At 32.3% G+C, this 13,888-nt stretch overlaps 1 protein-coding gene and 1 non-coding gene across 16 annotated transcripts in view; one reads left to right on the forward strand and one right to left on the reverse strand.

The window, feature by feature from the left end:
* The window catches only part of FRYL (FRY like transcription coactivator), a 271,172-nt gene that overhangs the window by 66,478 nt on the left and 190,806 nt on the right, over nt 1-13,888 (reverse strand). For 14 of the 15 annotated variants that reach the window (XM_039845152.1, XM_039845167.1, XM_039845153.1 and 11 more), the window contains 7 exons: nt 11,937-12,205; nt 9,438-9,633; nt 8,516-8,640; nt 6,970-7,027; nt 4,565-4,656; nt 1,985-2,157; nt 245-405 (listed from right to left, as the gene is read on the reverse strand). In XM_039845152.1, coding sequence (XP_039701086.1) covers nt 245-405; nt 1,985-2,157; nt 4,565-4,656; nt 6,970-7,027; nt 8,516-8,640; nt 9,438-9,633; nt 11,937-12,205 — 1,074 coding nt within the window. The remainder of the gene's footprint in view (nt 1-244; nt 406-1,984; nt 2,158-4,564; nt 4,657-6,969; nt 7,028-8,515; nt 8,641-9,437; nt 9,634-11,936; nt 12,206-13,888) is intronic. The other variant, XM_039845159.1, reaches the window with a different exon arrangement.
* Nucleotides 12,551-12,669, forward strand: LOC120588524 (5S ribosomal RNA). The gene has a single exon (XR_005649255.1). It is a non-coding gene; the product is annotated as a 5S ribosomal RNA (ribosomal RNA).

The following is a 13,888-nucleotide window of genomic DNA, read 5'->3' on the forward strand; positions in this document are numbered from 1 at the left end:
CAGTTCTTTAAGAAAATGGCATTCAAATTTTGGGTAGATTCTGTAACTTCTTTGTATTACATTTTATGTATTTAAATAAACTTACAGTATAAATGTTTGAATATGGAAGGCAAACATACATTCTAATACTCTCAGTTACTCAGAAGAAACCTCTATCCTTTTTATAATGCCAGGCACTGAGAGACAAAAAATAAATGACTATACTCAACATAAGAAAAAAAAAATCAGATTTCTAAGTAGATACCTTTAGTGCGCAGTACTGATGTCTATTAATTTGCATATTTCTATCACTGTATCTGTCCAAGGGAGTAAACATGATGCTAAAAGGACCTGCCCAGTGACTAAACAACATAAATAGACTGTGACGAAGGCTCTGTTGAGGAAAAATACTTCTTCTCTGGTGCACTGTAAATAAAAAAATAGATGGAGAAAAAATTCATTTCCATTTCTTTTTACTTTAACATGCATGTTAACTTATTACTGAATATGTAATATTGTAAAACAGAAAAGTTTTCATTTTAACTTAACAAAAGTCTCCATATAGTGATAGAAATCATTTACATACATGCAAGTCACAGTAACAAAGCTGTGGTCTATGTCACCATGTAGCACATTATGTGAGATACAGCATCTCTGCAAGCAGGATGTCATGGCAGGATCGGTGCTGCCAAGAGGCTGACACAGAGCTGGGAGGCAGAACCCTGCTTCTCCTTGGGCTGTTGCCGGCTACACGGTAAGGCTGGCTAAGACATTACCATGAACACCTCTACCTTGGTTAGTTAGTAAGAGAGGGTTTTGCAGCTGTCTTTATTAAAAGATCCTTATATGGAATCCTGACATACAGAACAAACAAAAGGGAAGCTCATTTATTTGAAGTAAGACGTGAGACCTGGCGTCCAAACCCACTCTGCTGCCTCTTGCTGATGGCGCCAGAGGAGAAATAATATAATTTGAAAACCACTCATTTAGAAGCTCTGTAAAGATTCTTTCTACTTTAAAATCCTATTCTATAAGTCCTATTGGACAAATTTTCATCAATCCTTCTTTTGGAAGAAATGCAGCAGTATCATAATGAACCAATCAATGTGAAAGTTATAGACAAGTATTTAGTAATGGACTAAATTATATCTTTACATTAGTGAGCTTCAGATCAGAATACTGAGAGGCAAAAATTAGTCTTTTCCTCTAAATAGCATCAATTGCCCCAGAAGTTCAAAACCGGGTTCATATACTTGAAATTCATGTACCTAACCAGGTGCTTACAGGATATTTTTATAAAACACAACTCTGTTCTTACTTGAAAAGTCAATGGTTTGCATATACTTTTTAAGGTAATAAAACAAGTTTGTTTTTTTTAAGAAAGAAAAAGAAACATTTACATTGTATACCAAAAGCTATATATAATCACATTTTTATGTCTTTCACTTGTAAAGAATTTATGACTTTTTGAAATAAAATTGCATATTTCAATATTTTAGTGTCTAAACCAGTACCTGGCATACAGTATGGGTTCAACAACAGGCACACATCTGTTAAAGGAATCAATCAGTAACACAGTATCCTTGTGATACTTTACGTCTACGGTGCTCGCTCGGCAGCACATACACATCTATGGCCTACACGCTCTCCATTATTCAAAAGCATCTTGTTAATTCTATTCTCAATTACCATTTGGAGCATTACGTTCTTTGCTCATTGAGTCTAGAAGAAGTTTGTCCAAAGAGCTTATTCTACTGATTTCTTCACATTTTTGTGTTAGTGTCTTGATTGTCATTGAAAATCCATGTTGGGATGCTTTTTGATTTCTAATCACTGACACTAATTCAAAGGTAAAACAAACTCTTGCCATACGTGTTATGCTGACACATTTTTCCAGTATGTCCACAACTTGTTTTATCCACTTAGATTATAGAACTTCAGGGGAAGAAAAAAATATGATGGTCCCTTAATATTCAATAATGGTTTAAGAAACTGAAAATCATACCTGGAACATTCTGAATGATATTCGCCACTAAGGCACTAAAATGGCATCGTATATCCTTCAGTGTGTCAGAGTCTTTTTCATTTTCTGCTTCCAGGAGTTGTCTAGTTAAGTCTACATACTCCAGCAAAGTGTTGTTGAGGAAATGTGTTTCATTATCAAGGCCACCACTTGCACTGAAAATATTGAAGAAAAATAAATGATAAAGAAAATGTGATTTTAAACAATAATTTGAATCAAAACAATTCCCTAATAATCAAAATCAGAACTTTGCATGGTCATGGTTGTGTGTAACTTAACATACAAAAATAAAACGAACATGATTTTGGCTTACTTGATATAAAAATAAATGGTGCTTCTTAATTAAAGAATCACTACTGCAATTTATATTATTCAATTCCATATCTAACTATTCTGAATACTGAATGTTATTCCCTCTTTGTCAAAATATATAGCTTTTCAAAATAAGGAAATAAGGAGGCATATGGGATAGGCAAGATCAGTTTAGAAAGGCAGAAAGAGGAAAGACTAGTTCTATACGTTCTCATAGTTGCCATGCATATTATTATACCTTTAGCAGTCAATCAAATATCCATCAGGTACTTATTCTCAGCAAGATTCCTGGGTAGGTATTATTTGGGATGCAAAAATATAAGAGAATTCAAGTAAGACTGTTGGTTTTCAAATCTTCTGTCTAGACCTATGGATTTGCCTCAAGAATCTCTGCAATAAGATTCTCTTGGAATCAAGAGCTCTGTGACTAGAACTTGAAATCACTGACTGGAAGGGGGTCACATTTGGTTAGTGTCAGAAGTCTTGGATTCCAGTCGTGTTTCATCAGTTATTAAGTATGTGACCAATATCTACTTCAGAGAATTTTAGTAAGATTATAAATGTATTACTATATATGAAAGGCCCAATAAACTATTAGCACTACAAAAATGATTAGCTATTACATTTATATTTATTTTGGTTAACTGTTATATTTGAAAAGTACTTCTAAAATGTATGATTTTAAAAGTAAAATTAAGTTTTTACTAGTTGTGAATAGCTTCTTATAAATATCACAATGGTTCTACAGCATATTAAAAAAAATCAGTCTATAACAATAAAAATGTTTAATAAATCCATGATGAAAATGTTTCCTTTATTCCCTAAACAGGTGTTTGTAAATTCTAGGTCATGACTTATTTGTGAATGGGAAACTAATTTAGAAGATTGCAACCTGACCCAGAATCAAACATTCATTCATTTAAGAAATATTTATTGACCACCTGCAATGCACACGAGATTGACTGGGTGAACAAAACAAATATTCCTGCCTTCTTGGCATTCAGAATTCATCTTTTTTTACTTAACCAAGGAAATAAAAAGTCTGTAACAGCAACAGTCTTATATTCCTTTCTCTTAAAAGAACAAAATCAAAACACACAACTGTGTTCAAAACCATTACTGCTCAATAATGAGTACAGCTTTTGCAGTTAAATTTTTAAAATACCAACACCTTGCAGTTCCCCAAAACAGTATCATTCAAAGATTCTTCATTCAAATAACATTAAAAGCAACCAAAAAAGGAAAAAACAAACAAACAAATAAGATTCAGATGTGAATTAGATTAATTTTTTTGCATCAAGCCCAGCAAGTTTCAAATTTACTTTTCCTAACTTGACCTGTTTTATTTTTCTGGAGGGCAGAACAAAGAGTAATGTTTTTTTCTTTCTTTTCAGTCACTTTTAATTTAGTGTAAAGCAATGGTTTAAATTCTCTTGATTAAAGCTCTACGTTAAAAGTACTTGTCAAAAGCATTTGATGCTAACTATGAAAGGTGTTAGGTATATTAAGTAATGCTAAAGTAACAACACTACAATTCTTTGATTATTAACATATCTTTTTTCACGATCTCTTTTCAGTTAACTGTTTTGGAAATGGTTAGTTCCAATTTTTTTCCTTCTTCAAGGGTCAGGCAACATCATTACCTTCCTTCCTAAAGAAATAGTTATTTCTCAACAAAAGCTGATGAAATTTTCCTCAGGGGGCTGGTCTTAGTGTCAGATGCCTTTACTGTAGAAATAACTCCAGGTTTTATGTTTTCATTGATGAGGGGTAAAAACAGTAATGAATAATGTCTGTGGATTTCATATTTTTTCCCAAGCAGAAAAGATTAACAATAGATTAAAATAAATTTGCAAACCTTATTATGTTAAGTCTTTAAATATATGATTTTCACAAGTCCAGAAGAAATAGATCTTAAAAATGAGGCAAGAAAAAGTTAAATCGGTCAGTAAAAAAAGAGGCTACTGTCCACTTGCCTGGATTACTAGATTCCAACAAATATCAAAATCGTAGGAACATTACACCCAGTTTTTGCCTAAAGCAAACAAGTAGTGGTGGTAGATTTTTTTCATAAATTTTTTAGACCATCAGTTAATTTCCTGGATGAAACTTTGACTACTAAATAATGTTTACAACGAGGCAGACAAGTTTTTTTGTTGCAAAGGTGCTTTTGTTTTTCGATATTTCACGAGAGAAAAAATACATTTCCTAATCATTTCGAAGTTTTAAAAATCGAAATCCAATACTGACCTGTGACTAATGACACCAGCATCTGCCAGCAGTTCAAATATTCGTACCAGCTGTACTCGTAAAATATCTCGACGCCTGCGCCGTTTCATATTCTATTCCAAAGATACAAAGATGTTAATTAAAAATCCTTCAGGGAAGTTGACAGAAAACTTACTGGTATAACTTGGAAAGAACATTGTGAATGTCTTAGTTTTAGAGTTTATCAAAATTATTTTGGTTGTGCAATGTAGATTTCAAGCACTCTGGTAGCTGTTGCATCAAAGAGATATGTGTGGACAGGTTGAAATTAATGAGTCAAATAAAACCATAAACAAAAGTTTCAGTGGTGAGACCCCTCGTTTGGTGGGAAAATAAAATTCTACAGTTACTTTTAGGTGATTTTCTAATCTCACAATTTTAGAAGAACTGAAGCAGTTAATAAAATGTTGTCTTTGAATGACAAAGAATCCCTAAGATATTCCCAAAAACATGACAGAAGGGCAGGGAAAATATCACAAAGGAGACTGAAGAAACCCCACAGATTTTGCTCATGCCAATATTTTCCATTTACCAATGAATTTTGACACAAAAAAATAAATACAAATAAAAACAAAAGAAAAAATTTATTTGATCATTATGGTAATAATAAGTGTCATTGTCTCACTAGGGCCAAATTACTAATACCTAGAATAATAGCTGTAACATCTCAACTTGATTCTGCTTCTTATAGGAACTCATATAGTATATTAAGATATAGATCTCCTACATCACTATCTTCTATAGCTCATTATTTTATTTATGATGAAATTTTCCCAATACAGAGCAATTGAAAATATATTTATTACTCTTTCACTTTTGTGTCCATGATCTAATTTTTTGCCTTCCACAAGTAGGCCAATTTACTGATAATCAATTCATTAAATTTTTGTATCTTTTAGCTCTTTGGAAAGTTCATAGCAATTCCTATTGAACTGGATGGCTTCTCAACAGTCTTTGAGGATTTCTGTAAAGTTGCAGTTGGCCTGTGTTCATTCTGTCTCCATAGAAAGATTGTGACTTTAAAGTTCTCAAAATATATCTAACATTCAAGGCAATTCACTGTATATATCTATTCAATTGCCATGATGACTTTTTTCCCCCTGAATTTCAGGAGTATAAATACTGCCACTAAATTTTGTTTCCAAATTCCACTTTCCTCTAATTAATCATCCTGTAACTAACATGATCATTCTGAAACAAAAGTCTAATCAATTACAAAATGGGAATACTATCACTACTCTATAGAGCTCTGTTAAAGAAAGGGAGTGAAGAATTACAGATGCTGTTTTAAAGTCTCTCAAAGAATAGCTACTATCACCATCTCCCTCTCCTGATTAAATTCCTCAATGGATCTTTGACACTAACAGCAGTGATTTTCAGTGTTCTACACCAGACTCATCCACGGTGCTTATTTAAAAAAAGAAAAGGATTCTGGGCTCCACTCTAGAAATTCTCATTCCATAGGCCCAGGATCCTGTAATTTTTAGCAGGTCCTCCAGGTAATTTTCAGATTCCAGTGCCTTTTGGGGGCCAATGGTCTACTGAATAAGGTTTAGACCCGGCACCTTCCATGAGATAGTTCCTATCTTGCTTTCTTGCCTAATCAATCACTTTCCGCCTCATATAATCACACAAAAGAATCTGCAATGTCCAAATTCTTTTATAAAGTTTGCAAATGCTTTTCATTCGCCTAGAAAGTCTTTCCCTTGCTTGTCCACTGGGAATATCCTTCAAATTTCACTTTGAATATCAGTACTTCATATAATGCCTGCTATTAGCCGTGAGCACAGTCGGAGGCTTTCTCTTCTGCAGCTTATACAACCTATAATCTATGCTTTATTCCAGTGTGTAATACATTGTTATAATTATGATTGACATATCTGTTCCACTAGATCTGTGGTTTCTAAGAGCTGCTCAGAACCTGATACATTATCTGTAGATTTGGGGATCTAGACCTGTGACTGGCAAAATATGGCCCACTGTTCTCTAGTACTGTAAAGAAAGTTTTATTGGAATATGACCACACTCATTTGTCTAGTAGATTAAGCAGCAAAACTGAGTAGTTGAAACAGAGACAGTATGGCCTGCAAAGTTGAAAATATTTACTATCTGGCCTTTTACAGAAAAGGTTTGCCGACCCCAATCTAGACCTGTCTTCGCTATAGCTGGAGCAATTTAACATCTGTTTTACACGCGTTTCTGCATAAGATCTCCTGTGGGGGTTGAAAAAATGAGTTCTGTATATTTTTTTTAAAATGGTGAAAACTGCACTAGGCAATCTTTTACTTATTTACTTCTGAATTTCTAACTGTTGGTATAACGTGTATAATAAAGAAGGCAAGTATTTGCTGTATCAAAACTTAACGATAGAAAACCACACAGCTTACCTCTGGCCTTCTTTCAAGTGCTTCTTTAATTATGGGATGCAATTCCTCTATTAGTTCCCTAGAAGAAAAATGATATACTGTACATTCTTTTAATTAATAGCTAAAAACAAATATAATTTGACATCTAGTGCAAATATGTTAATATTAATATAAGGAGGTATACTGACAAATGTTAACCCTAATCCTAGTGTTTTAAATACAATTTTTATTGTTTTGTTTTGGTTATAGAATAACACATGCACACTGCAGAACATTTAGAAAGAAGAAAAAATGGTATAGGCCATTTATTTTAATTTGTAGAGGTAAGTACTATTAATATTTCTGTTCAATCATTTTGTAGTGCATATACGTTCTACAAAGTTGAAACCCTATCATATATAAAATCATATCCTTGTTTAAATTTACTTAACACTAGCATAATCACTTTAATGTGTCATTAATTAAATCATAATATTCTATTACAAAGGTGAGATACCATAACTTTCTTAACCATTTTCATTTATTACAAATTAGTTAAATTTTATCTAATTTTTCTTGTTACAAATACTGCCTCAGTGAACACCTTTGTACATTAATCTTTGTACTCATTTCTGATGGTTTCCTTAGGATTAATTCTTACAAATCAAAGGATATGAACATGAACATGATAATTTTATCTTTGCTTATATCCTGATTTTAAATTGAAAATATGCTCATTTTGGAAGACTGGGAAAATACAAAAAGCATAAGAAGAAAATAAAATCCATTTGCAATTTTATCATCTACAGAAAACTATCGCAGACATTTAAGGTATTTGCCTCAAAATTATTTCCATTTATGGGAATTTGTTTTTTCAGAAGTTGAGATCATTTTTGTATCCCATTTCTTTCTATTTGCACGATAGTGTATTTACTTGTCTTAAAATAATCTTCTAAGACTTCATTTATAATGAATGCTATCCCTCACCTGTAGACTTATTACAATTTATTAACCTATTTTCTGTCGTGCATGTTAGTTGGGGACAAAATATCAAATACCACCTCTTATCAATGGAGGACAAACTCAAAATAATAAATTCAAGGCCCAGAGGACAATAACAAAGCAGAACCTCAGGCATTAAAAAAAAAGGACTTCCTTCATTAATATCAAAAACATCAAAAATATCAAATATGTACATATTTTTAAAAAAATAATCTAATTCTCTTAAACAAGGGGAAAACCTGTAGTTTTAACCAACAGGTCAAGATTATAAATACATTCACTATAAATAAATTAGGTAGAAAAATATCAAAGATTTGCACAGTACTTTATTACTAGAACATATTTGTACATCGTATGTATTTGATTTTCATAATCATTCCGTGAAGAAAATAAAGTAAATCTTATTTACTCAATCAAAATGAGGAATAAAGCCTCAAATAAATTAAACGGTTTGTTAAATGTTACATGACTAGTTTACTGGTAAAAGGACTGATATGCAACTGTCCTGATAATAAGTACTCTATCACATCTTCTCCCCCTAGCAGCCACGTTTACTTTTTAGGGCACAGAGAAAACACATAATTACCTAAACGCTCCTGGGTTGGTCCTGCCAAGACCTAGAACAAGGGACTCTGTGATTTCCATGCTCTCAGAGCGCATCATTGGAACTATGTGCTTAAACAAGGACGAAGGGGATGGGATTCCAATAATCTGGAAAAAAAAATTATATTTATAGCACCTACTAACGATAATACATCCAACTAAATAACTTGACATTTCAACAATATTTGGTCAAGGAAAGTGGATAGATGAATGGTGCTTCAAAATTCTCCTGTGTGTGCATAACTTTAAAAGGTTAAATAATTTGTCCAATGCCTCACTGCAAGTTCATTAACAGAACTGGGTTTTGTGGGTCTCTTAATTTCTTACAGATATTCATTATAATATACTACACCATCATCAAATAGTCTATGTCTTTTGATCCAGAAAAAAATATGAGAACAAAATTACTAAGTCATCAGTGTTAAAGTCAGATACCAGGTGTTACGTTTTCTCAATTTTCTTCAACCATCTCATAATATCTGTGTCATTTCATGAAGACTATATAAGTGTCCTTATCAAGTATCACTTGTATCACTACATAATTTAGGGAACTTCTAAAAAGATATTTAATTATTTCAGTCATTCCTTTTGTATACTGAGAAGTGTGAGAACTACAGGAAATAGAACAAGAGAAAATAGGGATGAAAATTCCTTTAAGAATATTCATTCTGATGAATTTAATTAACATGGTCCTTTTTCCCTGAAGAAAAACTATATATATCATTAATTCCAATTAGGAATCCATAAAAACAGTAATGAGATTTCTTAAACTATTTTTTTTTCATTATTCGTACAAGCAACTAATACACTTTTCAACCAAGTTACTTTATTATCCCGGTAAATAAATTTTAAAACATTACTTCTCTGGTGCCATTCAGATTCAATGGCAGATCTGGAAAACTTACTTTAGAATCAATGCTATAGCCACTGTCAGGGGTAGACGCCAGCGTCTCAGGAGGGGAGCACCTCACAGACCCTGTAGACGTTGAAGATGATGTGGATGTTGCTGCACTGCAGCAGAGAAGTAGATAATTTCTCCAGAGGCCAATGTATGAGTCACTGCTTGTGGTCGTATTTACTTTCTTAGCATTGATGGGGCTACTAAGAAAAAAAGAAGAGAAAAAAACAGGTAGATATAAATAATACAACACGTTTTGAAAAGTCTTTTTTTTAATTAATGCTAAATTCCTATCAATTTAGAGGAGATGGTTAGCATAAAGTTTTTATAAATACTACTAAATCTTTGTGGAAGGATATAAAATACAAATGAATAAGCTACTAGACCTAAAATTAAAATATATTACAGGATCATTTTAACATTATCTCTTATTCCTATGACTAAAGTTAATATTTTATCAGGCCATATTCTATAACTTATTATACATGCTCAATTTAGAAAAAAAATAAAAAAACACAATGAAAATCACATTTAATCCTTCGAGGCATCTTCAATTCATATACATGTATACAAACGCATAAATATGTCTTTTAACTTATAAAAATTGAATAATTTTATTTTTTTGTTTTGTACCTGCTTATTATACTTAACATAGATTTCAAACACATTCCATATAAATTAAGATACTTCCAGGACATCATTTTTGTATGCTCTATCATTATAGAGATTATGATGATTTAGCCAAGCTTTTATTGTTGAACATTTTAGCTAATAGCAAATTTTCCCTATTATACACAATACTACACATTTAAATATACACCTACTTATAAATTTAACTATTTATAAATTTATAAATAAGTATATATTTATTTACCAATTTAATTATTTTCTTGGGTAAATTCCTGAAAGTAGAATTGCAAAGTCAAAAGAATATCCTCATTTTAAAAGCTTTGTCAAATTTCTCTTTTTAAAGATTAGACAAACAAAATATTTTGAAACTATTCTATAAATCTTTCCAAACACCAAAATTCTATGGAGATTAAGGACTGACAGCGAAACAAAAACAGGAAAAATACTAATAGACAGTCCTTGCCTTGATGCATAATGCATACACACCACCTCATTAATTCATCGACAGTGACTTAGTATGTTAGAAAATGTTCAGAAGACTTGTGACAGCAGTAAAAATAAAAACAAAAACCTGTAAAAACTCATTACTATCATGTTTGCTACGGAGATATACAATAAAGAAACAAATAAAATAATGTCAGATGGTGCTAAGTTTGATGAAGAAAAAGGGCAAAGGGGGAGATAGAGAATGGTGGTAGGTGAGGGACTTAGAATTTAAAATATGGTAATTAGAGGAGACTTAAATAAAATAAGGTCATAAATTTTACACTAGGTGGCAAGTGTCACTTGCCATTTAAAAAAGTAACACCCAATACACAATACCTGAGAATGTACATAGATATATAATATTTAGCCTGTATATATAAAAACACCAAATACTTATATATATTCAAATACAAAAGAAGGAATGATTACTCTGGGTTGGAGATATAAGAGAGGGCTTTAAGAACACGGTGGGATTTGAGATGTGTCAGATGCGAACATGCAGGGGCTAGAAAAAACAAAGCCATTATAGGTTCATGTAAACAAACACTCAAAGAATGAGAACTATAGACCACATTTCATTAACTTTGAGAAGTTTGTTTTGGTTCCAACATAAGAGTACATGAAGACCGCTGATATAAAAGAAGGAAAAAAGTACAGACTCTCTAAGCCAGGTTTAGAGAGACTTTAACGTGAGCCTAAGGTGTTAGGTTTATCCAGGTGTTGGATTTATATGGGCAAGTTATATGAGAAGACTCATTGCATGCAATCTGATCAATGGCATGCTAGATAAGATAAAATCAGGAATTCACACTTAGGTTCAAAAATTATATTCTGTATTTAAGGGCAAGAAGAAATGAACATAGATTATAATGACCTTGGTCAACACTCCATCACATTACTAGTTACTCCAAATCTTTACTATTACCCTCAAAACTACAATGTAATTCCATTATATCACTAATATCAGCAAATGGCCTTCTGTATGTCATCAGGAAAACAGGTCACTGAGGTTGGTTTCTCTTTACTTCTCACCTTTTATCTACAAATTTATCTATATTCACATCTATATCCTTCTTTTAATACCTCAACATTCTTTCACTCAGCACAGATTCACTGGACACATGTTAGATAACAAGCACTATGTAATTAAGTAAACTAACAATTACCATTTGATGATACATGTAAAGGACGAAAGGCTCATGAGACTACACCCTTTGCAACTTTCATCTCCCTCCTTAATCCATATGTACATTATGGCATGTTATTTATGGGATTTCCAATTCACATAACTTTTTAAATACATTATGAACTGAGAGTCCACACATTTTTAAATACTTTATGAACTGAGAGTCCACACATTTTTTAAATTTACACTAGGAAAATAACTTACTTTATGTCAACCTGTGGGGACAACAACTGAAGTCTGGTATATGCAAACATCCAAGCATAGCTCAGAGCTGTGGAGCAGTGTTTTGGGAGGTTTTCTTGCTTTAAAAAACTGGAGAGACTTATAATCCATGGGTCTTGGCCTTGGGTCACATGTGCAAATATCCATATGTGTGATGGACTAATCACATCAAACTGGTGGCTAATAGGAGAAGAGTTCCATTCTACTAACATCTGTAAATCTATTGAGCTAGGGCAATACAGCAAAGTAGTCTATGTAGAGAAAAAAAATAATTGATTATTGCACATATCAATAACTTTCAAAGTTTTACCACATAAAGTGCTTTAAACTATCAGTGGCCTGTTGATAGTTTCCAGAACAGAGGTTCTAAAATGGGTGACATGAGGTCCAAGATGGAACTAAGACACTAGTGATTTCCTGAAACTGCACGTTAAGGTTTCTGTGCATGTGCGTACCTGCATTTTTCTAGAGATTCCATAGCTTACATTAGTCTCAAAAGGATCTATACATCAAAAAAATTAAGAACTGCTATTTATATAATTTGAATATACAACTTCTGTAGATAATTCAAAAATGAACCATTATATTTCATGATGGTCTATGGCCATGCCACCCTGAACAAGCCCGATCCCATCTGATCTCGGAAGCTAAGCAGGGTCAGGCCTGGTTAGTACTTGGAAGGGAGACCACCTAGGAAGACCAGGTGCTGTAGGCGTAAAATTAAAAAAAAAAAAAATTTTTTTTTTTTAAATAAGGGATTGTAAGCTGACAAGGTCCTTGCAAGCTGTGAGGTCAACCAAGGGTTGCCTCACCTAAAAAAAATGAATGAATGAATGAATGAATGAATGAACGAACAAATAAATAAATAGAAATCTAAAAAAAAAATAAAAAGTCATGCTGATGTGCCCCATATATGCCTAAATGGACCAGACTGGAAAATGGGCTCCTCTCCAGAGGTACACATTCCTAAATATTTTGCTCAATGATTTTCCAAGCTTATACTGAAGAAAAAGGTTTTTCTTCAGAGCAAATTATATTTCATTCAGACAACAAAAGCTGAACGGCCTTAAACTGAACAGAGGCTCAATTCACTTGACCATTCAACTGATATTTATAAAGTACCCACTCTGAGCCAGGTACTAAGTGCTTTAGGCACTTAGAGAGTCAGCCATCACTCTTTTTGTTGGTATAATTCATGGTTAATCATCTAAAACAGAAGGATTTAAATTGTACAGATTTATAATCACCTCTTAGGTTTACGGAGTTTTATTATTATTTCTCTTGGTTTTACATAACTTATGAGTTCTAAGAACCAAGTGTTACACAGAAAGCACATAAACCTCTTGCCCATGTATTACAAAACAGGAAGAAAAAATTTCAAGTAGTAAAGTTTGATAGTTATTCTTACATCCATCTTGAAATCTTAATATATGACTTTTTGTTGTTGTTCAAACCAAACTAAGCAAGTTTGCATAAGCTTTCTTAGTAACGTAAATAAAAAATGAAGTAGTTTTCTTCATTTTAATGAGACAAATCACATTATGACTCTGGCATAAACACTAAAATATTTACTCCATTGCACTTAAACTTATGTAGCAAAGCAAACAAATACACTTACTGAAGGCAAAGTGCCATTTTTTGCTCCAAATTTCAACAAAATCTCTTCATATTATTTTAACCAGTACATATGTCAAAAGTTCTATATGTTATAACAGCAAATAGCAGTTGATGGTAATATCAGACTTTAGAAAAACTGAGATTGGAAAGATTGGAATTTTACGAAGATAAAATATTTTTATTGCTATGAGGAAGTATACTAACTATGGAAATAAACTAGTGCTACTTTTTTAAAGTATTTTTTTTATTTTCAAAGTACATTAGTTTTCAAGAATACTTTGTTATGAATTACATGTGTAAAGGAAATTCATGTGTGT

Source organism: Pteropus medius, unplaced genomic scaffold (genome assembly GCF_902729225.1).
Source record: "Pteropus medius unplaced genomic scaffold, Ma_sr-lr_union100, whole genome shotgun sequence".
NCBI lineage: Eukaryota > Metazoa > Chordata > Mammalia > Chiroptera > Pteropodidae > Pteropus > Pteropus medius.